General features: G+C 31.2%; 5 protein-coding genes and 1 non-coding gene across 7 annotated transcripts; 2 read left to right on the top strand and 4 right to left on the bottom strand.

The window, feature by feature from the left end:
* Window positions 1-1,790: 1,790 nt before the first annotated feature.
* LOC105800833 (heavy metal-associated isoprenylated plant protein 7) lies at window positions 1,791-3,525 on the bottom strand. Its single transcript, XM_012632181.2, has 5 exons — window positions 3,374-3,525; window positions 3,059-3,281; window positions 2,764-2,969; window positions 2,573-2,666; window positions 1,791-2,443 (listed from the first exon to the last, which is right to left on the bottom strand). Exons 1-5 carry the CDS (start codon window positions 3,380-3,382, stop codon window positions 1,986-1,988), a joined length of 990 nt encoding a protein of 329 aa, XP_012487635.1. The 5' UTR covers window positions 3,383-3,525; the 3' UTR covers window positions 1,791-1,985.
* An 8,266-nt stretch (window positions 3,526-11,791) lies between these two features.
* On the bottom strand, window positions 11,792-11,864 carry TRNAV-UAC (transfer RNA valine (anticodon UAC)). Its single transcript has one exon. It is a non-coding gene; the product is annotated as a tRNA-Val (tRNA).
* Window positions 11,865-12,702: 838 nt separating this feature from the next.
* Window positions 12,703-13,824, top strand: LOC105800835 (protein IRREGULAR XYLEM 15; the record flags this gene model as incomplete). Its single annotated transcript, XM_052621316.1, has 2 exons — window positions 12,703-12,846; window positions 12,969-13,824. Coding segments are annotated over 2 exons (690 nt in total), but the record flags the coding sequence as incomplete, so codon positions are not given.
* A 3,226-nt stretch (window positions 13,825-17,050) lies between these two features.
* LOC105800842 (zinc finger protein SHOOT GRAVITROPISM 5) lies at window positions 17,051-17,713 on the bottom strand. Its single transcript, XM_012632195.2, has one exon. It carries the CDS (start codon window positions 17,671-17,673, stop codon window positions 17,194-17,196), a length of 480 nt encoding a protein of 159 aa, XP_012487649.1. The 5' UTR covers window positions 17,674-17,713; the 3' UTR covers window positions 17,051-17,193.
* Window positions 17,714-18,084: 371 nt separating this feature from the next.
* Window positions 18,085-20,470, top strand: LOC105800836 (uncharacterized). 2 transcript variants are annotated; one of them, XM_012632185.2, is made up of 5 exons: window positions 18,085-18,435; window positions 18,818-19,063; window positions 19,330-19,411; window positions 20,089-20,167; window positions 20,247-20,470. In XM_012632185.2, the coding sequence occupies exons 1-5, from the start codon at window positions 18,100-18,102 to the stop codon at window positions 20,296-20,298; spliced, it is 795 nt and encodes a 264-aa protein (XP_012487639.1). In that variant the 5' UTR covers window positions 18,085-18,099; the 3' UTR covers window positions 20,299-20,470. The 2 variants fall into 2 exon arrangements, with proteins under 2 accessions (XP_012487639.1, XP_052476497.1); XM_052620537.1 differs by lacking the exon at window positions 18,085-18,435 and adding an exon at window positions 18,517-18,668.
* A 1,232-nt stretch (window positions 20,471-21,702) lies between these two features.
* Window positions 21,703-23,751, bottom strand: LOC105800839 (60S ribosomal protein L17-1). The gene is made up of 7 exons (XM_012632190.2): window positions 23,635-23,751; window positions 23,460-23,496; window positions 23,227-23,267; window positions 22,341-22,571; window positions 22,147-22,249; window positions 21,996-22,063; window positions 21,703-21,904 (listed from the first exon to the last, which is right to left on the bottom strand). The coding sequence occupies exons 1-7, from the start codon at window positions 23,635-23,637 to the stop codon at window positions 21,857-21,859; spliced, it is 531 nt and encodes a 176-aa protein (XP_012487644.1). The 5' UTR covers window positions 23,638-23,751; the 3' UTR covers window positions 21,703-21,856.
* Between the last annotated feature and the right edge of the window lie 484 nt (window positions 23,752-24,235).

Here is a 24,235-nt window from a genome sequence, read left to right as displayed (position 1 = left end):
CTTGTTCAAGCTTTGGATGGATCAATTTTTTTTAAAAATTATTATATTGTCATAACTTTGTTTTTAGTATTTAATATTTAATTTATGTGATTAATTTTAAAATATATAATATTGGATATATTATTGTAAAAATATTTCATTTGTATTACATTATTAAGTATCACCAGTAAAAAAAAAAAGCAAAAAACAAAAATTGCATGAAAATGCGTAACAAAAGCTTTTTACATGCAACCACCACCACACCTCCACCGTTGCTGAGATTGTGCCCACTTTTTAATAAAAGGATTTCTTTTCTCGTCAGATGAATTTATTGGACCCTATATCAGTTTTAGAAAATCGCCAAAAAAATAAAATAAAATAAAATTAGTAATTTGCTTTTAAGAATTTTATTGATTCTTTAAAAAAAAACCTTTGTTTTATACTAAAAAACCAGCTAAACCATAAACCTAATAAAAATAACATTCCAAAAAGAAAACGCCCCTAGTTTTTGATAGAGAGGAGAATATTTATTTATTAATATAGAATTGTCACTAATTACTTAATCATATTTACACAGATTTATAAAACTGCTGTCACACAGTGTTCCAGCAGTAAGATTTTAATTAGCTTAATTGCATTTTGAATTAATTATTTTATTACAAGGAATAATTGGCCTTTGGGAACTGAGATTTTACTGCTTCAAAGGATTTAAACAATGTCGAGCCCCATCACCATGGCCTTTTTTTTCTTTACTCTTAATCTTGCTTAATTAATTATATTTGGATTCCAACAGCATTACATGACAACAACAGTTGCATCTTGTTTTGTTCGATATTTACAAGTGTTAAATATAAGGAATTTCAATGTTTAATAAAGCAATTTTATTTTGCTTTACTGCTAATAAAAAATAATAATCATAATTGTTGAATCTCAATAAATGCCAAAAAGAGAAGTTAGCTCTGTGCTTTAAGAAAAGCCAGTCAAAAATACTAATTAAAAAAAAGTTGAAGGAAAATCATCACTTTTTTCCCGTTCTTTTAAATTCACATGCTTAAGGCAAAAGAGTCAACTTAAGTCATAAGTGGACCTCCTTTATAATTCATGTATTTATATTTTCCTATCGTAATCGAAAATAGTGGAATGTCATGCAAAATGAGTGATCAAACGTTGTTGAAGAGGTTAGGAGAGACTCAAGGCATGGCAATGGCATGACAATTATTTAAATGGATAAAATAATGAACTTGCATTTTATTTTCATTTTTAATTTTCTAAAGCAATCACCTTAGTTAACCATTAAATTTGGGGTTGTTCTTTCCTTGAATTATTAACATACTTTTGTCTATCAAATCAATCAAGCTTTCTCTTTGTTTATATAAATAAACAGAAAAATAATGATTACATTGTAGAAATAGGATACCCGTTTGGTCGTTGGAATCCGTCTTCTCCACACCATACCTCTCACTTCCAATATATTAATGAACTTGTCGGACTTTATCATTAAAATAAATGAATTTTAAATATAATAAAAGAATTTATTTATATAAAATGCAGATTTAAATCTCCGGTGATACCATAAATAAAATAAGATTGCATGTTCAAAAATAATTTAAGTATTAGAAAAGAAGAGTTTTCCATCAAGATCTCAGATGCAAAATCCATAAATTCCATATTATATTATTATTTTTCCATTTATTACGATTTTGTACTTTATCTGAAATTATTCTAATGAAAACAATCATCTTCTCTTGTCTCGTAACGTAGAAAACAACATTTTCATGCAGAATAACTATTTAAAATAAAGTATAAATGTCTTGAAATTAATGCCTTATTATTTATATATATTTTTATAAATACTTCAAAAATAAAAATTTAAAAGTACAAAAAGCTTTGCAAAATTCTACAGTTTCATCTGGCAGATTATAGGTTCGGAGATTCTACAAGGGGGCACATGAATAGCAAGACCCAATACTTTCAATTCCAATAATGCCCCTAAACCTTGGAGTTTTTTACATTACAGTGCAAGCATTAGGGTTCTCATCGCTGAACATTTGTGGAGGGTATGCGTAAAACTCAGTGGCATACCTTGGCGGGTAATAATAATATTCATTTTTCTTCAGCTCCACCGCCACTTTGGTCTCTTCCGTAGCGTCTTCAGCCGCCGGAGCTGCGTCGGCGGCGGGGGCTTCTTTGTTGTCACCTTCTTGTTTCTTGTCTTTACCGTCGTCTTTTTCTTCTCCACCGGCTTCTTTCTTGTCTTTTTCGCCACTTTCTTCACTTTTTTTCTCGTCCTTGTTGGCATCTTTGGCTTTTTCTTCTTCCGTCTTCGGTGTCTCCGCCTCTTGTTTCACTATCACCGCAGTCTTCCCGGTTCTTCTGTAGACGTACTCCACCAGTTTTGGCGGTTCAAACACTCCTTTCACTGTCACCTCTGAGCTCTTTAGATCCGGTTCAGCTGATTCCACCCCTACAAAACATTGTTTTTGTTTAATTGAGTTCGGGTAAACGGTTGGTGAGATTTGATTCAAAATCATTAGTATTTTAATGAATAAATCAATAAATTATAAGAGGGGAAAAAAAGAAGAAGAAGAAGAACCTTTCATTCTTTGAATACGTTTCCTGATTTCCATTGCACAAGCTTCACAATGCATGTAAACCTTCAACACTACCGTGACAACCGCCGCCGGAGGCTGCAAAAAATTCAGTCCCAGATAGAAAAATCCAAACCTTATCAAACCAAGAAATGTTGAAAAAAAATGAAACTTTTAAGTGATTAAAGCAAGCAACCTCTTCTTTCTTGTCTTCAGGCTTAGACTTCTCTTTATCCTCTGTTTTCTCTTCCTCCGGTGCCGGAGGCTTAGGTATCGGCGAGAGAAGTTCAACTTTCCGGTGACTCTTCCTTTGAACCCTTTCAAGAACTTTCAAAGGATCCGCTTTCTCCCCTTTCACCACCACTTTGTGAGTCCTGCAATCCGTCATTACATCTTCAACCCCTACAAAATCCCATTAAAAGAAATCATCTCATTCATTCATTCCATTCCATTCCTTCAAAACAAAAAAAAGTTGGGTGTTTTTTAAAAACCTGGAAATCCACTGAGACATCTACGGACTTTACGAGCACAGCCTTCGCAATGCATGTAAACCTTCAAAACAATCTCTTGGGGAACAACAGGAGATTCTTCTTTCGTTTCTTCAGCTTTCTTTTCTTCTTTCTTCTCCTCTGTTGCTGCCTTTTCCTCCCCCTTCTTTTCGTCTTCAACCTTTTTCTCTTCCATTTCCTTCTTCTCTACTGTTTTCTTCTCTTCCTGCAAATCAAACAAAAAATAACCCCGATGAACAAATTATAAACAAATTAGGAAAAATAATAGTTTTTTAAGTAATTAAATGATAAAATCACCTCCCCCATTGGATTAGTGAAACTGGGTTTCAAAGAATGGAGATTTTTTTTTTTTTTGGATGCTTCGGTTTTTTGTTAGGAAAGCATTAAGATCTGAAGCTAATGAAGAAGAGGAAGCGGGGATTTTATCGCCATCATCATCATTCATTAGTCATGATAACATGACGTGGCATTTTGTAAGGGGGCACGTGCTTGGGAGAAGGGGGATGAGATTCAGACAAATAGTGGCTGACTGGTTCGTACAGGCTTGCTGATAGTGGCACTTTGGGGAAATCATTATTTACGACTTTCATGATAAATTTATTAAAATAAGGTTGTGCAGATTTAAGTTTGTTTTTTCTTTTTAATTATGAAAATACTTACTGTTTTTTTTTTTTGTTTTCTCGTATTTTAATTTTTATATTAAAAATAAAAACTCAATGTTATATTAATTATAACTTTTTTTAAATATCACTAATTAATTAAAATCTGATTGGTAGGTGAGTCAGATAGCAGTGTGGTCATTTTTTAAGTTTCTTGATCATTAATCATAAAATAATTCAAAACACAGATTAAACCAACTTTTTTGGTAGAAAATAGAACTCGAAATACTATTCCAAAGACAAGTTTATTGAACCTAGCTGTTAGCGTGCACCTTACCTTATAGGATTAGGATTATCTTATTGGTACTTGTTGTTTAACGCTACAATTAATTAGATTTTAAAGCCCATAAATGCAAGCCAACCCTATCCCTAACCTGGGATTAAGATTTACCAAACTGTAATTATCTATTTTCTCACAATAGCCGTTAGATTGAGCTGTCTTTGCATTCCGTGGCACCCATGCAATATGCCAGATCACTTATATTGGTCCAACACCAATAAACACACGCTACACTAACAAGAGGTTATTAATTCAGTTTTGACTTGAAAAAAATGGTCAAATCTTGTTGTAAATGGCCTTAAATTTTTAACTTGCATTCATGACCACAAAGCTATTTGCAACTTTGTGTTTCTGTCATTTTATTTAAAAAAAATCATAAATTTTTTTTTAAAATTTTCATTTAATTTATTGAATTATTTAAAATTTTAATTTAAATTACTGAAATGTTAAATCTTTACTTAGTTAATGAATTCTAAGCAATAATTTGACAACTGGAGAAGAATATTGTTTAAATTTAATTTGTAAATTCATAACATTTAAATTTATTTCATTAAAAAATTAAACTATATGAGAATTTTTAATTGGCATGGGCAATGTGAATAAATAAGTCATATTAAATCGAGTGACTTAAATGAAAATATTTAAATTGTTCAGTGACTATTTTATAACATATTAAAATTGAATACCTTTTATTTTGATTTATTTTTTACATTTAGATATATTTCAATTATTTGAAATGATTTAATTTTTGTTATAATTATTTAAATATTTCATCAAATATAGGAAAAAATTAATAAAATTTATGTCAACTCAGTCGGTAAAAGTACAACAAAATCAATAAAATAAGCATAAGTAGGTATTTTATTTTTTAAAATGTATTACTTTTAAAAACTTGAGATTTTTTATTTTTCCTTTTTCTTTCTAAAACAATTCTACTGTTCATTTTAATTCATGAATATACCTAATCATCATAAAGAGAATCCTTCAATAGACAATAAGCTTAATAATTTTGTAGAAAAACTTATAGAAAATATTTTAATATTTTATATTATTTTAAATAATATTATGATAAATATACAAATTGCTGAAGCCATTCGTTGGCAAAAAACAGTCAAATATTTGTATTGTTAATGAATTATATTATAGTGTAAACAAATAAATGTTAGGGTAGATTAGGAATCAGAATAATTTAGTGGACCGAATTCAAGGTTGATTTTTTCTAAATTTAAATCACCAGTCAACAACAAATTACTTATAAGATTAGTATATTATTTATAACTAAATTTTGGCATGTAATAAGTTACAGTTAGAAAATATTAATTAAAACCTATTTTCCTTTTTTTTTTTTTTTTTTTAAAGGGCTTAATAAAGTTAGTATAATTAGTGAGGGAAAATAATAAAAATGTTTGGTGAAAAAAAGATACCTTAAATTGTGGCCCTTACTTTCATGATTAGTAGACACATTTTACGTAGTATGTTTCTGTTTTCGGCTTTCCTAAGTTTCTAACCAACATCATTCAATTTATTTTTGATAAATTCCACCAACAGTTACTCAATTTTAATTAAAATGACAAAACAGTCACTTAACTTTTAAAAAACAACAAATCAATCCTATTAATCATTTTACATTACAGACGTAATGGGTAAAGTGGCTTGGCATTTAGCTGACCACCACATTGGAGTCCTTCCTGTCTTTTAACCATGGCTTCCTCATTGTCATTACCCCAAAATACCATTTTTGACATCCTCAATTAGACCTCAACTTTCGTCGTCAACTATCTCCGTCGTTCTTCTTCTAATCCATCTCTCATCTTTGCTACAATACCCAATCCAATTTTGACTTTGGGATCTTGCTAATCATTGACCCAACCCAAAATTTCACTTGTCGGCATTTGGTTGTCTCTTTAGAAGAACCGCTTCCTTTTTCCCGAAAATCATGGGTTCAATTGATTGTTTGGTTTGCTTGGATGTTCCCATTGTTTTGCTTTTGATTTTATTTTATGCAACTTCATATGTTGGCTATGGAGTTAGTGTTGTTTAGCTTAATCAATTACCCTTTTGTTTATATCGTCATATCCCATGAAGATCTCGACAAATCCGAGTCATTTTGGTTCTTGAATTACTTGAATGTTCCTTTGGAGGATTTTCTCCTCACAGGTTTGGTTGTGGGTACTGATAGTTTGACTCCAAATTGTCTTCAATCCCATTTCAATCTGGTTTTTTTAGAGTTAATGGCTTTGGGCAGTAACAAAAGACAGTTGGATCCCAATTGTGGTGGCTCCTTTATTGGGGGGTTGAAAAAGAAAAAAATGATAGGGTGGTGATTTGGAAGTCAACACTGGTGATGCCAAAGATGATTGTGGCGGAGGCGGGGACAACAAGATTGTTGGGATGGAGAAAAAGATGTAACACCCCTTACCCGAGACCGTTTCCGGAGTCGAGTACGAGGCATTACTTAGCTTATCTTACTAATTCGAAGCATAAAAACTTGTTTTGAAAATTAATTTCACTATTTACAGCAATCTATCTAATCGCGCAGCAGTTACTAAATTAATTATAAATCGAGTTACGGGACTCGAAATTTAATTCCGAAAATTTTCCCTGAAACTAGACTCATATATCTTCCTACTATAAAATTTTCAGAATTTTTGGTTTAGCCCATTAGTACAGTTTATTAGTTAAAGTCTCCCATATTTTACCACTTGACTGTCCTGACCTCTTGTCACTAAAAATAAATTTTCTCACTATAGGATTTTCATATGAAGTTATTACTCGTTTCTACAGAAAATATACTCAATAAGGAATCTATAGATATAAACTACAACTCATAACCATTTTTGTGCAATTTATAATGATTTTCTAAACTTAGAACAGAGGACTCCAAAAACAGTTTTGACTCTGTCTCACTAAAGTTCTCATATCTCAAAATATAAAATTTATTTTGTTAAACCGTTATTTTTCCGTGAAAATAGACTCAACAAGCTTTAATTCCATATATCATTCACCCTCTAATTAATTTTATACTATCCTAGGTGATTTTTCAAAGTCACATCACTGTAGCTGCTTGAAATCTGTTTCTTTACAAATTTTTACTCTTTCATGATTTCCATGCATGATTTATCATCTAAACATACATATTACCAAACATATTCATACTTAACCATTTTAAAAGCCAAACATTATCACATACTCACACATCTTCCTTTAGCAATATCATAGATACAAACATTCAAATTGACTAATCCCTATACATCACTTAGGTATAAACATTACTTAGGTACATGCCACGTTACCAAAAGAAAAATACATTGCTAAATTTCTCTGAGGTCGGGATTACTCTGGATGCTGGACCGAACACCGGTTTTCTACTAACTCATGCACGAAACAACAACAGACGCTGAGTATGGGAATACTCAGTGGTATTACCATAATTCAAATTAATAACTTTAATCGATAATTTATATACATTTAATTTATGTCTACAATTATTCGTTAATTGCCTCATACTTTAAATCAACTTGATCATTAATAACAATAAGCAATATTTCAATCTTATATTTAATTGTATTCATACCTTGTTTCACTATCTAAATTTTATTGGATTTTCAACATCTCATTCTAATAACTCATTCCAATCCATACAAACTCAATCATTTCATCAACTCATTCATTCTCATTTCTATTTATATTCAATTTTACACTTATAATCTTTTAACACTCAATTTACACATTAAATCCATAAATAAAATTCAATAACTTGTATTCAATTAAATTCACATATTATTTCACTATTTCAAATCATTTTATTTTCACTTGTCATTTTACATCATTTCATATTACCAAAACTATTTCATAAAATTTATCATTATTTGTTTCTTGAACCATAATTCTCACATTCCATTTTCACATCTGAATTCAATGTCTTATTTCAAATCAATTTACTTCAATTCAAATTGCTTTTAATTTCCAATCCATATACCTTCAAATATTCACATAATTCATAATTCAATATCATTTCTTACTTCAATTCTTTTATTTTCCCCCTATTAACATGACTCGGACTTTGGCGGATACACGGATCCAACCAAACACACTAGTACGGCACCCAGTGCCTCATCGGATAGTTCGAAGCCATAGTTGACACCCAGTGTCTCATCGGCAAAGCCGAAGTAAGTTGGTATCCAGTACCTCATCGAATCTATCCGAAGTAATAAGATGACACCCAGTGTCTCATCGACTCAAGGTCAAGTATCCTGAACACTTCCAATCCTATGGCATGCCAACTATATCCGACTCAGCCGACTAGTTAATAGGGTTTCGAATCACATTTCAATTCAATCACTTTCTCATACTTTCAATTCAAATCATTATACAATTTAATCACCATTTGATTCAATATATTTTCTATTTCAAATTCACTTCCCACTTTCAAATCAATATACAATTCAGACCAATACATATTTCACAAATCATACCTCGATTTGAATCAAACCACTTTTCAGTCAATACTCAATTCACGTATTCACACTTATTCATAATTTAATTCACTTTTATTCAATTCATATTTTTAATTCATTCAATTAAATATCGATATTCTCCTTATTTTATTTACTTAACATATTATTCAAAATTCAACAATTACTATCAATAAATTCAATATCAATATGTATATATATATATATATTTCATTCGATTCAATCATGATACTCACCTCAATTTTCTTATCATGTATATTAATTTAAATTTTAACAATTAATAATTAAATTGAATTATGGTAATACTAACCGTAAATTTTCTCGAGTCACTCCTTGATCACCTTCCCTTTCCTTTCTCGGCAATGACTCTTGCACGACATTAGCTACGTAATTAAACAATTAAAATTATTAAAACACAATTTCATCAAAATATTTCCATTTATACCTAAGCTTTACCTAAATTCTAATTTAATCCCTTATCAATACTAATTTTATTTTCCCAATCTAACTCCATATTCTCTCTTAATTCTTACTAAAACTCATTTTAACTCTTCATTTTCACCATAAATCCCTAATTTCGGGATTCTTTCAATTTAGTCCCTACTATTCAAAACTTACACTTTATTTTACAATTAAATCCTTTACTAACTTCTAACTTGAAATTCAATCAATTTAACCCTAATTCTTTCATTTATTCAACATAATCAATGTCTAGAAATATAACATCTTCCCAAATTTCAACATAAACCATGAAATATTTTGTTCTAGAACTCCAAAACTCAAAATTATAAGAAAATAACTTAATTTGACTTACCAATTGAGCTTGAAACCTTGAAACCCCAAATTTTCTTTCTTTCCTTCCCTTTTCTTTTCTTTCCTTTCTCCCTGTTTTCGTTTGCCTGTTCTGTTTCCATTTCTCTTTTCTATCTTTTATTTCTTTTATTAAATTAGTTTAATATAATAACAATAATATAATAATATAATATTTCTTACTTAAATAATAAGTAAATATGTAATCATTACTAATATATGTACTTCATTTTTCCACATGTCATCATATGCACCATACATTTGTCAACAATTTTGTTTATTTAAAATATAATAATATAATATAATAAATATAATTTACAATATAATAAAATAATAATATACTTTTAAAAAATCTCAGATTTTATCATGCATATGCCGCCTCATTTATGGGACTTGGCATATTTACCTATTTAGTCATTTTAACTTTTCTTTAATCTATAATTAAACTTTTACCCTGTTGCAATTTAATCCTTTTAATCAATTAACCATCGAACATTAAAATTTCTTAACGAAACTTTAATACTACCTTAATGACACTCCGTAAATATTTATAAAAATATTTACAACTCAGTTTATAGTATCGAGGTCTCGATACCTCGCTTTTGACCCAATTTGCCTAATAATTTCTTTTAAATCACAAAATTCACTAATTTAAAAATATTTCTAAAATCACACTGAACTTATAATTATTAATTAATAAATTTTTCTAACTTTTTCATCAAATTTAGTGATCTTAAATCATTATTCTGACACTACTGAAAATTGGGCTGTTACAAAAGAAGTATAAACATATATTCCATGCAATTTTGGCAATCAATCGTTTCTCCTTTTTCCCCCCTTAATCCCAACCCATCTTTTATTTTCTTTTCTCTAAACCCGTCCAAACCTTAGACCCTTTGGCTCTTCATACAACGTGGCAAGTTAACTGGTCACGTTACCTGTCCCGCTAGGCCTGTAACGGAAAATGTTAATGGATGACTGATTTGTTACTTTTCGATAACGTTAGTGATTGATTTATTATTTTTTAAAAGTTGAGTGACTGTTGGTATAATTTACCTATCTTTTTAAAGAGTAAGTAAATTATTAGAAGAATTAATTTTAACAAGTTACAAAATAATTATAAAATTTCATTTAAGTCACTAAACTATTATACAATTGTATCTGTTTTATCTTAATTTTGAACCCTTCAGGTAAATAAACTATAAGATATATATATATATTCCATGTAAAGAATTCGAGATGATTTCAAATTGCATCATTATGATTGTTTAGAAGTAATTATATGTATATAATTGAAACAACAGAAAGCAATAACACCTAATTCCCATAAATCCTTTTGCTTTATAAACCACTTGTTTCCTAATTACAACTTTGGCTAATATTTTATTCATATCAACCCAAACAATTATATTCTTAAAAATATCTAATTTTTGTATTATATCGCACCTCAATTACATTTATATAAATATAAATATGAAATACAATCACAAAAATCACTTTTAAGCGAGCTATGCAATATTTAATAACATTACATGAGCTATCTAGAAAAATAAAAATAAAACCTTGTATTAGCCTCATTAGGCGCTAGAAGGCATTCATATTTCTTTTCAAACATGGTACCTGAAATCAAACCACATCACTAGGATAGAGGATGTAAATAACATATCTTTTCTACCCTAAGAAAGAGAGATGAATTTTGGCATTAAGATTTTGGGATGCTATTAAAATTTTTCAAAATGTTAGGAGGATTTAATAAAGTTGTTTAAAATTTTAGTAAGTTTAATTAAAAATTTCAAAAGTAAAAATCAATTAAAAATGGAGAGATTTATTTAAAATTTTAATATATATAAAACCAACCCAATGAAAAATAGTTACATTGATCTAAATATTAACCATGTGAACAAATCAACAATGTAATTATGACGAAACATATAAATCCAAAGTGTGAATCATGGTAAAATTATTTGATTGGGTAGAATCGAATCTTACTGCTACCCACTCCATCAATTGAAGGATATCTATGCTACCTATTTGAACTTGTAAATTAAGCATGAAACTTGAAGTTATTTTTCACGCCAAATATCAAACTAGTTCAACCAATTTGGTATCTAAATCCAATTAAAATTAAAATTTAAGCCTCGAACAACTTAAGCCGAATTGGATTAAGTTAGAAGCTACTCCAGCAAGTTTTTTTATTTATTAAAAGTCAATCTCTAGTCACACCATAATACCATTTCTCATTGCACCTCATACATACACCATTTGAACTTTTAAATTTTAAGTTCGAGTTTTTAGTTAGACTTTGAATTGACACTGATGGCTGAAAATTGAACTGTAACTTTATATAATAAGGCTGATTTTCCTCTATTAGTATACAAAACGGTCTTTTCAGACCTTCGAAATAAGCAATTATTTGTTTATTTTTTTACAGCAAAAACATAAAACGAAATTAAGGGAAGCCTAAAAACTAAAAGAGCTGTCTACCTCCAATTGTTGCTGCCCAGGATCGAACTGGGGACCTTTAGTGTGTAAGACTAACGTGATAACCACTACACCACAGCAACCCGTGATGCCCAACTTGTTGAAATAATTTTATTGAAATAAAAAGAGTTTGGAGCTTTCCTTGAAGCTATTGTTTGCAAATTTGCAGGCGGAGGTCTCATTCTTTATGGGCCCATGATAAGACACCAACCATGGCAAAGCCTTTAAAAACAAGCTTCCAATGTTGCCCAAAGCCTTACATAGTTCACCATGCAACTGTACAAACTAATTGCCGAATATGAATGTAAATAATAATAATAATGATCCAAAGTGATGGAGCAACAAACTTCAGGACCCTCCTTCACCATCCATTCATGCCCCCCACCAAACAATGCTCAAAATACTTACGATTAATTCACCTCACCTTTTGTTATTTAAAATGCATACTAAATTTAATCTGTTCACTCAATTTTAAATTCGGTTGACATTATTTAATAATCATTTAAGAAAAACTTGAATTATAATTTTTTTTTTAATACCGAATCATTAAAAAGGTATATTCTTGTTCAAATTCGATACCAACAAATCAAACCATGCCTAAACTTGATAAAGATTCATGCAAAATGATAGAACACCAAACCTTACTGCAATGTGGCACTAAGGTCCTCAGCAATTAGGTGACTTTGCTGACATCTCATAATAATAAAGCAAAAGCTCAACACTTGAAACCAAAGCAATTAATCACCCCATTTCTTCTTCTTCAATCAAATATAACATCAAATTTTTTTATATACATTTACCCTTAAGAAAGATGGTTATAGTGTAATCCCTGTAAGGTGCTGGCAATGAAAAAACAATATCTCACTTTATTTAGGGTTTAGGATTTAGAGTTAAAAAGGATGAAATTCCCTTGTAAAAAACTATTACCGCTGCTTATTTTCATCCTCTCTTGCCTTTCCGTTCTCAGACTCCTTAAACTCGCAATTACTTCTTCAGATCCTTCGTCTCAAGCTGCTGCTTTGTCATCGTCGCTTCAACGGGAGTGTTCGTCACCTTCCGAATGCAGTAAGATTCAATCAAATGCAGCCAATGCGACCCTTCTTTCCCCAAAGGAATTCATGCTTCTTTCTGATCTTGTTACACGGAAAACACCTTGTAATCTCCTTGTTTTTGGTTTTCAACCGCAGTATCTCGACCTCTCGTCAATAAACGCCGGAGGGATCACTCTTTTTCTCGAGGACAATCGTTACAAGATAAGCAATATCGAAGCCAGTTCGAATCAGACTCAAATTTATAAGGTCAAGTACGGAGTACCTGCGAAAAAGGCATACAAGCTACTCAAACATGCTAGGGGAAACCCTACTTGTTCCCCAAGCATAAATCTACTCCAACAATCAACTTGCAAATTGGCATTGAGGGATTTGCCACAACAAGTGTATGAGCTTAAATGGGATGTCATTGTGGTTGATGGCCCGATCGGGGACTCACCCGAAGCACCGGGCAGGATGTCGACTATCTACACTGCTAGCATGTTAGCGAGAGCCACAGCCAGGAATATGACTGATGTCATGGTGCACGACGTTCATCGGACAATCGAGAAATGGTTTTCTTGGGAGTTCTTGTGCGAAGAGAATTTGGTTTCTGCCAAAGGAAAATTATGGAACTTTAGGATCTCCTCCGATCAATCCAATTCTACTAGGTTTTGCTCTTCCGAGACTGTTCATATACAGTAATATCCTTATTTTGTTCTGCGGCAAAAGAACAAAAACATTCCCTTCATCGTTAATGTTGGAAATTAGGGCTTTAGCAAAGGCATATGACATCTTAATTGTCAACCCTAGAGAGTGCCATGTAACTAAACTTGTCCATACAGGTAGAGTCGGATTGCAATTTTATTTTATTTTGTCATAATAAATTTTTGGAACTCTAGTTCCTTTTTAAAAATGTTAGCCCTCCACTAAATTTACGTTTTTTTTTAGTTTTTGAATTTGTTGTTTTTATCGTATCACCTCAAAATAAATGAAAATTTTGAAAATTTGTTAACTTTGTTAACGTGACATACACGTGGATAACATATCAATATTTAATTAATTTTTAAAATTTATACTTTAATAAATATTAATAATTTTGCTTTTTAAAAATGTTTTTGTAATTTTTTTTAATTTTTAAAATTTAAAAACTAATTAAATGTTGACATATCATCCATATGGCAATCCACAGTATAGCACATCAATAAAATTAAAAAATATTAACTTTTCATCGAATTTAACAAAAAAAACAAATTTAAGATCTAAAAAGGCAATTAAATGGAAACCTAATTTTTTTTTTAAATTGAAAGGCTCCTCTTATTTTTGAGAAGGATTTTTTTTTTTTTTACTTTTCTAACACACTATTCATTTAGTATTAAAAAATAAAAAAATAAAAGAATTCTTTTATCAATATGTATAATTATTTTTAATTAATGTCTCAAAACATAATGTTGAAATTTTATGAATAAAGTTTGAATTTTGAATCAAAACTTCATTTTTATCAAACACAAACTTTTAACCCTATTTATAGAATTATATAACATAGACGCATCGTGTTTATGTTGATAATTGTGATTGTATGTGATTATTATAAATTAATGTCAAATTGTTTGATTAAATTACTTCAAACAGTCTGAGTTGTTTCGGCAACATAATGTGACATTACGCATTTAGATTGAACAACTGGATCGAATATGGAGTGTTATATTTAGTGAGTTTTATCCAATTTTATTTTTAAAATTAAAGGTCAAATCAATATTAAAATTAAAGCGCTTGAGCTAGTTCGATTAAGCTTGTTTACCTAATAAAAAATAAACTCAATTTTCATATTCATCTTCAAACTTGATTGGTTGTGCTTGAGTTCACGTTGGAGTTTTTATTTATTTATTTTTCTTTTTGATAAAAAAAACTTGATTAACCTCGTAAGCTACTCCAATAAAATATTAATAGAGATGAACAAAAATTAGTTATAACAAACTTAATTGATACATTGAATTTTGTTAGGGTTCCTTTGGATGGGCATTTACTTCAGTGTGGCCCGTTTATTTTTTTTATCTCACGCTATAGTATCGCTATAATATCTAATATCACCGTCATTATTGTTTTTATATTAACCGCAGGTAAATGCACAGTTGTTTTCACACTAATCTCGATTAGAATAGTTAAATCCGTGAGTTTTCAATTTTAAAATTCATAACCAAACCAACCAACCAATTTAATATATATAGTATTTTTATTTTATTTAAATATATTTATAATATATGATAAATATAGTGTTTTAACATCATATTATAATAATATATTATTATTTAGATATAATATATAATATTTTAATTTAAAAAAAAACAACATAACGTATCAAAATTAAGTGGGTTTGATTAGACGGTTTGGGATTAAAATACTCAATTATTATAAGAGATTGGTGGATTAAATTGATTATATACGAAATTATCCTCTTAAGTATTAAAAAAATTGAATTTGACTCGCACAGTAAGCTTTCAATCACAATCACTAAATGAGGTACATGAATTTTTTTTTGGGGGGTATGATTAGTTGAAATCTTCCTTGCAGATGGGCAAGTCCAGTGTTTGATGTAATGTCTCAACGAAATAAAACACTACGAAGGTTTGCAATCTGTTTGATTCTCTTTAATTTTATGATAGAGTTGAAGTTTCTTTTTATCTTGAGGATCATTGGGGTAACCCCAATTTTTCCATCTTTCGAATTTGATGGGGAATTAGATTCACGCTTGCACATGTTTCAACTATGATTTTTGAGTCCCACCAAAAACACTCAATTTTTCTTAAATTTTAAAAGCAAAGATTTTTTTTTCCCTTTGTTCCTCTCAACAATGGTTAAATTTCAATACACATATTACAACACAAAAACAATGGATGTTAGATAATGGTACAGTTTACACTGTAAGAGGTATAGAGAGTCGTAATCTTTGAAGAGATAAGAAAAGGAAGGCCGGTCATGAGCTCCATCTGCTGAGTTTAGGTGTTGTGGTGAGGAGGGGTGTGCCAATTTAGTAAACAAGTAGAATACACTTAAACAGACCAGACGAGAAAGTTGCTGAATGTTACAGATTGATGGGTGTATTTAGCTATGGATTATGATTAAGACTATACATTCGTCTACTTCTACTACGGAGTTTGTTATGGTAAGAGTCGGATTATATTGTTTTCCTCACTAAAAAAATGAGCAAATTAGTTCCTATACATTAAATCGAAGAGTAAATTGGACATTCTCTTAAAAGTTCCATCTATTTCTACATTAAAAAGTGGTTTTTGTATGTCAACATAGTATGCCATGTGTCGCTGTCAAATTATTCCTGTAGGCAATCAATTTTTAACAATACAAATAGATAATTTTTTTAACCCAAAAAAAAAACTAATTTGCTATTTGATGTTATGTAAAAAGATTAATTATTTTATAAAATGGGGAAATTTAAATAAAAATTTCGTCTAAGCTTTTAAGAAACAAAACAGTATGACTTCATGATATACAAATATGTGTGGACAAATGTGAGAAGACAAATGTTAAGGTTTTTGTCATAATAACTTGTTTGATTGTCTGCTTGCCCATGCCCTACATCTGCATACTGCACCTTCAACTTTATGGACTGTTGCATTTCTATGCTTGTAACCAAATAAACAAATACAAAGCAAGGAATCTATATTTCAACTGCTCATATCTATGTTGCTCGGATTTAAGATAAGTAACAAATAAGAGTAGATGTTTAACAGGGCGCAAATGAAACTAAATTCCATTGACATTTGACACTAATTCACTATTTAGGTCCTCTGACAGATGCTCATTCAATCCTATCAATAAAATGTCTGGTTTTTTGTGTTGGATCCCAGACATGTGTAGTGGGGTGGTTTGGTTTCTGATATATATATATATATATATAGTTAAAACAAGTTGAATCCAACTGGTATTTCCTGTCTTCTTCAAATTACTTACCCCTCATTCTTTTATTTCTTTTCTATCAAAATCAAGTTTCTCAATTTCACTCGTTAAGGTATTCAAGTGAAGTGTCAGAATATGACGCAATTGATTAACTTTTTATTTTATTTTATCATGAATTCGATTAAAGATAATATCCTCTTATACATCAAATTCGAGGTTTTGACAGCAATTACAAGCATATCTGCTTGCCTTGGCTCCCAGACCCTCTAAAATCTTGCTTCAAAAATGCCATTATTTCGATCTTGAATTACTTAAAATACCAAAACTTAATAATACCGAATCATTATTTCCTGGGAAAATTTTTCTCATCCCTAAACAAAATCATCCAAATGAGTTAAAAAATAGATTTGAGTACGAAATAAAACTCGGATACATTCAACGTACATACACATTCAAAAGTAACATATGATTAAGGCTTGAACCTTTGCCTACAAGATTGGCAAGTGATCTCCATGCACGTAGAATCTATCTGCAACGTTGCTCTTTCCTTCATTTTCTCAGCTTTTTCAACATCTTCCCTTGCTCTTTTCCAAACATGTTTAGCTCTCGCGAAATCGGACCGAGCCATCTCCATTTCCCTCTTTGTGAGCTCCCGAACTCGCTCCGCGTAAGCCTTCTCGATGGCCGCCAACCGGATTTGCTCCGCCGTCCGTTGTTTCAATGACTCAACGCGATCGAAATCGTTACGGTTTGATGGATGTTGATGGACTGGCTTCAGACTGATTGATAGCTGCAAGTCAAGTGATGATGACGGCCCTACGAATTGATCGCTCATCATCGTCGTCGACCGGTATGTTAGCGATGAAGAATGAGATAACGTAGGGGATGGTGAAGCAATGGTGAGAGAAGTGGGGAGTAATTGCAGCTCTTTTTCGTCTTGCTCTTCCATAGATAAGGAGCTTTTAAGTAGAGTTGTAACTTGTAAGTAGATAGCGGGGAATGAAAGAAATTACTTATATAAACCAACTCACCACCTGCCCCCTAATTACCTTACTACCCAGTTTATTTTTAATCAATTCATACAATCATTTTAAAATATAATAATAATATTTCAATTATATTCAAAATTATAAATTTTTTGTTTTATTCACTAAAATGTAATATTTGAGTCATAATATTTCAGTTACTTTACCTTACATAAATATGTGTTATTGTTTTCAAATTGTTTTTGTTTCTAATTGAAATTTATATTTGACAATAATTTTCCAAGCAGGTTTTAAAAGGTTAAATAATTTCTAGGAACGCAAAGAAATGAAACCGAAACGGTGCCGTTTCTATTTTACTTTAAAATACACAAAGTAAACCCGCAAAAAACATGAGTGTTTCTCAACTCGGGTCAAATTTGGCGGCAGCCGACGAGATGTCGAACTCAACGGAGCAAACCCTAGACGGCGAACCTCGACCGTCCGATCGGAGCCCTAAAAATCAGCTCCGAGAAGATCAACAGCAAGCCCAAGAATGGGAGACCCTGGCTCGAGCCTGGGTAGGTGCTTTTCCAGAAGCAAAAGCCGTGACGGAGAGCCAAGTCGAAGTCTGGATCGATTCCAACTTCGGCTCATTACCAGCCGATCTCCAATCGATGCCACGATCTGAGCTCATCGAAAGACTCCTCTCAATCCAAAATTACCTGAGATTTCCCTCCCAGACCCAGGTTTTTTTCCTGCATTTATTGCAGTGGGTTTTTTTAGTAAAAATATTTAATTTAAATATCCTGGTCTCTGTATTAATTGCTTGAATATTCCTAGCCACTGATTAAAAAATGGAGAAAGAAACGTTTCCAGAAATTAATGAATAAAGAAATTATTCTGGATTTTGTTTTTGGAATTCTTGTAATGTAATTTTATCAAGTAGAGAGTTCACAACATGGGGAAAGAATCAATGCTTGTAAGTTAAAAGAAATGGCTTGTTTTCTTCAACTCTGTTCGTAAATTTTCTGTATTTTTGTTTATTATGGACTGTTTACGTTATGTTGAGACTGAAATTTTGGCTTCTTTGTGCTTATCCTCGTATGTTTTTCTCGTCTCATTTGGTAGGAAAGAGAACCAGGTCAGCATGATCTTCCACCGGCTCGGTTTCAGCGCACCGATCAGTGGATACCGGTCTATTCATGGTTAGAATCTTTGGATACCGATGAAGTGGTCAAATCGAAAGATATTTTGGATTGGTTGAACGATAACCCACAAGTCAAGGACCAATTGTGCTCTAGGCATTCGCGGTACCATTTGATGCACTACATAAAAAAGTGCCATTTAAAGATATTAAAGAGGAGGGAAAAGAAGGTAATGATTCTTCGGTATTTGGTCTTTCAAATTCTGGTATTTTAATGTTCTGTTTAACCGGTATGTATCCTAGTAAAAAAATCTTTGCTTTGTGTCACTCGTCGTATTTGTGGCCTTAAATACTCTTTTCATGGCATTGAGCTCGCTAAGAATCAGCTTTCTATGAACTCGACGAAGAATCAGCTTCAGCTGTTTCACTTTGTTTTTTATCCTTCAAATTCAATATCTACAAACCTGTTAATTGCTAATTTCACTTACTTGAGCAGGTTGGATCGCAGCCCTTGAATAAAGAAAGTGTTTTGAAAGTTCGGAAGGATGTGGTGGCAAAAAAACCAGCACCAGTGCCAAGTATGTCTCAAATTTCTGTTAATTTTATATAATGTTTAGGGCAGGTTTGATGTTCGATGCGAAAAGAGGATTCTTTTGCTTCCCTGAGAGGAGAGGAGAGATAATCATTGTCGAGACACATTGCATGTAGGAAATTTGTAATGGTAATTTACTTAAGTAGATGTTTACAAATCTAGAAATTAATTCAAATCAAACACGAATGGTTTGTATTCATACCATTATAACTATTAAATAAATTTAGTGGGATATTTCTAGTGTCTCTCAATGGCTTCATTTTGGGTGCCAACTTGCAGCTGTAAGTTGTTTGGTGATCATCTCGTTTTTGTTTCCCTCTTTTCACAGATTCCATGTTGTTCTCTGTGATAACAAGACTTACTGGCTACGTTAATGCTTAGATACAAACTTATGAGCTTTGCCTATGATTGTGTTATCTATAAAATGCACGATTTTGAAGGTTTTTTTGGCCTGTTTGCTGCTTTTACACTCGTCCTTTGTGATTTCTCAAATTTTTGAAAAAGAAATAAAATCATATTTCATGATAAATGAGCAAACAGCCAGAGTATGTTTGCTTTTATGCAACATGTAATAGAATATGAACAATGAATCAACATATAATCTTCAGCATGTCATAGAACAGTTGTTCTAATGTACTTTCTTTATCTGTTTCTTCTATCTAGACAATCCTTTGAACAATATACCTAAAGATAGCGACCTCTACATAGCTAAACGGAACGAGGCTTTGCGCAAATACGAGATGTGAGTCATTTATTTAATTTTTCCAATCTTTTTAGTTGAACCTTTATGATAAAAATAATTGTTGTATTGAAAATTTCAGCTTATTGGAGTTGGAGAAGAAGCTTTCACCCGTGTTCTCGAGGAAAAAATGAATGGATCTGAAATTGACATGGATACAACTACTCCATGCAGTACTTGTAACCCCTTTTTTTTCTTTTCTTTTTCAGCATTAGGTATTGATTTTGCATGTGATTAAAACATGGTGATACTCATTCATGCAAAAATATTACAGCTTAGGAATCTTATGCAATGATCTTTGTTCCACACCTGTTGTTGCTTTACTTCATTATGTGCTCACTGTGTAGCAATTGTCATTCTTTTATAGTTTTTACCGTAGGTCGTATCCATGTTGGTTCGGATATAAGAGTTGGACAGCATAGAATGAAAATACTTTTGGGTGCCATAATGAAGCTGATATGTTTAAGACACTAATGGCAAAACATTACTTACTGAGCAAAAGGAATATTGGTTCCTGAAAACAATAATTGAATGCCTTAAATATACATATTGTCTTATAAATTAGGTTAAATAATGCCATAGTTTCCTATACCCTTTGGAAATTTGAGATTTAGTCATTCTACTTTGATTTCTAGTCCTATTTTTGGATCTTAAAATTTAGGCTTAACAATTAATTTTCAGATTTTAAAATTTGTTCAATTATTCACACAATTAAAATTACTTTGTTAATTTAGGTTTATTATAATGCCTTTTTAGTTACCTTGTTATTGATTTTTTTAATTTTAAACCGTCACACCAATAAATTTAATAAAATAATTAAGAGGGCTAATAATTTGACTTGGGATTAGATTTTAAATTTGTGAAATGTATAAGGATTTATGGTTGTCTAGGTTTCAATTTTTTGGGAGAGTGTAACAACTATTACATATTTTAATTTACTGATGTTTTTACATGAAAATGGAAACAGACAAATCAACATTTAATTAAAAGGTTAATTTTTTTAATTTAGCCTAATTCTAACTTAAAAGGAATAATAGACCAAATAAATTAATTTTGATTTAATTGGTTCAAATCCTAACTTATATGAGTTTATTTCATTTTAAAATTGAATAAACCAAACCCTTCCGAGAATCGTTCTCGAACTTTATATTATTTCTAGATTTTTTGTTCTCGATTCCGTTTGGCTTCAAACTATAATTATTCTTCCTTCTTATAATTTTGCCCTTCAACAAGAGGAAATCCATTATTCTTGGCTTTGAAATCAATTTGGTTTTATTATTTTCCAATTCAATCTCTATTGTTTAGAAAAAATTATATACTTCTTTTAAAAACAAACCATCATACAATACCGTAACTATTTCTACCCATAAATCTCAATCCTTGAATACCTTCTAAATGAGATTATATCACCATTTAAATTATATTTATAAAATTTAAACACTCCAATATAGTTTATAATAAAATAATTAACGCTCGATTAATTCAATTAATTTGATGGATTTTTCAATATAAATTTAGTTTAGTATTAAGATAATCAATGCGAAATGAGCATAGCTTTATATAGAAACCAAGAATCTCCAAACTTTTAAGTCTTAAGCACCCCATTGTGAAGTAAACAAAAATGTTCTCATTAAAGAGACAACAAAAAGAAAATTGTAAAAGCTTCCGACTAACAATCCATCACTCAGCAGTTTAAGCTGAAGCACCCTTTGATTTCCTCGGAGCCAACTGAGTCTCCGGCTGCAAATAACAATCAAATGTTATGCAATGCAATGTCTCATTACGATCTATATCTATAACAATGATCTTGAGAATGAACCTTAACATTTACCTCTTTTTTGACGGCTTCCTCTTTCTCAGACAGGATCAGTTCAATGTGACACGGTGAAGACATGTAGGCTGCAGAAGGAAAATACAGACAGCTCTGAAAATTAAAACCACATTCCAAATGTAGAGGAAGGAAGGTAAAAGAAATTACTCACGGTTAATTCTTCCATGTGCACGATATGTTCGGCGCCTTTGCTTCTGTGCTTGGTTTACTTGGATGTGAGATACGATAAGTGAATCTACATCCAAGCCTTTCACCTAAGAAAAAAAATGGGAAGACAATGGCAAAAGTTTTAATATGTAGGAATTTGGCCAGAATAGAGTAAAAAGTTGATTTGTTGATAGATACCTCAGCATTGCTCTCGGCATTCTTGAGCAAATCGAGAATGAATTTTGCTGATTTCACGGGCCAACGGCCTTGTCCATTAGAATGGCGATTCTTAGCCTGTGCGGTTCGCCCAACTCCACCACAGAAGCGCCTGAATGGAATTGCTTGCTTGTGGGCAATAACATCTTCCAAGTACCTTTTTGCCTTCGTCAAAGGTAGCTTTCGGATTGCAAAGGCAGTTTCTCGTGTATTCTATTAAAAAAAAAAAGAGTATAATCACTACCAATGCTCATATACTTGGCCTAGTAACAGAGGCGATGCTAGGGGGGGCTGGCAGAGGCCCCGGCACCCCCCGCCCCTTTAAAATGAAAAATTATTATTTAGGCCCTTTAAAAATTTTTAAAATTTTAAATTGATAAAGGTAAAATTGCACTTTGCCCCCTACAATTATAAAAATTCGATTTAATCATTTAAAAATGATAAATATATAGACTATAAAAAATTAAATTTGCATTCACCCCCTAAAAAGTTGTTCTGGCTTCACCCCTGCCTAATAAAAGGGTGTTGACATTGCTATTAGCATAATATGACCATAGCCTGAAACTAAGCATCTCCCATTGACATAATACGCAACAAGTAGAACCATAGCTCGAAACGAAGCAAAAGTACGAATCCTAGTAATCTACATTTAAATTGTTTGTACAATTAATGTAATACTATGAAAACAATACTACTCGGACTTGAATGTTAGGGACCCGGGTGCATTGAGTATTTTTCGAAATTTTCATGTATTTGACTGATTTCCAAAACATAAGTGTCGGGCATGAATACTTAAAAAAATAAACGATTCACATAACGATGCAACATTTCATATCCACAGATAATCGATGAAAAGAAATCAGCATACCTTAAAATGAACACGAAGGTCAGAACCCCTAGCTTTGCAAGCTGAAACGGAAGTCAACAAAATAAACCAACAATCAAGTTCCATTTTTTTCAATGAATTAAAGCGAATTCTAAAGCCATTACAATCCAACTGAATATTGCATTTCAGTTTCCTACATTTTTTTTCCCAGCTACCAAACAGAAGATGGGACTTGATCTTAAGTGATTGTGATAAAAGCAAAATTAAAAGCTTACATTTAGTAGGGTTGTCCGGTTCTCTTGAGTACTTCACCTATAAGAGAGAGAGAGAGAGAAAACAAATCAAACCAATAAAAAAATAATGAAAACGAAAATAATTTGGAATGAAACTTGAATATTTCTCTAAGAAAAAAATGGAAAGATGTTTCCGAAAGGAGGAAGATTGTCGAACCATGGCTGCTGCTGCTGCTGTGTGGTAACAGTTGGTTCCCTACCGCTGCAAGAGACGAGGTGCGTAGCTAGGGTTTCTTTAGCAAATAAAAGGGATGGTTTTTTAGGGTTTACGATTTTCTATTGGGCTTTCTTATTTTCCCGCCCAATATTTTTTTGGGTTTATTGGGCAATTTTCAATTAGGCCTCACCTCAGTGGCCGTTATTTATTTTCTAGATTTATTCACTCTCGATTTTCAAACAGAAGTTTGTTGGTATTTACTATCACACTTTACATCTTCATAAAAAAATTTAAAAAAATTACAAATCTATAAAACTTCTTTTAAAAACTATCCACAATAACAATGAAATACATGTAAACTATTATAAGAATTGTCATACCAAACACTTCAATTACCTTCTCTTTTCAAAAACAATTTAACTAAAAATCTAAACATGAACATCAAAGTGATAAAAATAAAGCTAAAATAACAACTTAAATTTATCCAAAAGCCTAAAAGAACCTACAATATAAATTATAAATTTATTTTAATTTTATAAATTATGAATTTTGATTCACATTTTAGTCTGATTTTTATTCATTACAATTTAGGGAAAATTAC

Source organism: Gossypium raimondii, chromosome 9, assembly GCF_025698545.1.
Source record: "Gossypium raimondii isolate GPD5lz chromosome 9, ASM2569854v1, whole genome shotgun sequence".
NCBI classification, from domain to species: Eukaryota; Viridiplantae; Streptophyta; class Magnoliopsida; order Malvales; family Malvaceae; genus Gossypium; species Gossypium raimondii.
Note: the sequence above shows the minus strand (reverse complement) of the source record. Positions and strands in the feature narration are given on the sequence as shown.

Excerpts from the sequence above, each read along its gene's own strand:
- LOC105800842 (XM_012632195.2), bottom strand. The coding sequence starts at position 17,673 with ATGGAAGAGCAAGACGAAAAAGAGCTGCAATTACTCCCCACTTCTCTC.
- LOC105800833 (XM_012632181.2), bottom strand. Across the intron at positions 2,667-2,763 it reads CTGAAGACAAGAAAGAAGAG|CCTCCGGCGGCGGTTGTCAC; the intron begins GTTGCTTGCTTT and ends AATTTTTTGCAG. Across the intron at positions 2,444-2,572 it reads ACGTATTCAAAGAATGAAAG|GGGTGGAATCAGCTGAACCG; the intron begins GTTCTTCTTCTT and ends AATGTTTTGTAG.
- LOC105800836 (XM_012632185.2), top strand. The coding sequence starts at position 18,100 with ATGAGTGTTTCTCAACTCGGGTCAAATTTGGCGGCAGCCGACGAGATG. Across the intron at positions 18,436-18,817 it reads GATTTCCCTCCCAGACCCAG|GAAAGAGAACCAGGTCAGCA; the intron begins GTTTTTTTCCTG and ends CTCATTTGGTAG. Across the intron at positions 20,168-20,246 it reads GCTTTGCGCAAATACGAGAT|CTTATTGGAGTTGGAGAAGA; the intron begins GTGAGTCATTTA and ends TGAAAATTTCAG.
- LOC105800839 (XM_012632190.2), bottom strand. Across the intron at positions 22,250-22,340 it reads ATGCCGAGAGCAATGCTGAG|GTGAAAGGCTTGGATGTAGA; the intron begins GTATCTATCAAC and ends TTTTTTTCTTAG. Across the intron at positions 21,905-21,995 it reads AGGAAGCCGTCAAAAAAGAG|CCGGAGACTCAGTTGGCTCC; the intron begins GTAAATGTTAAG and ends TGTTATTTGCAG.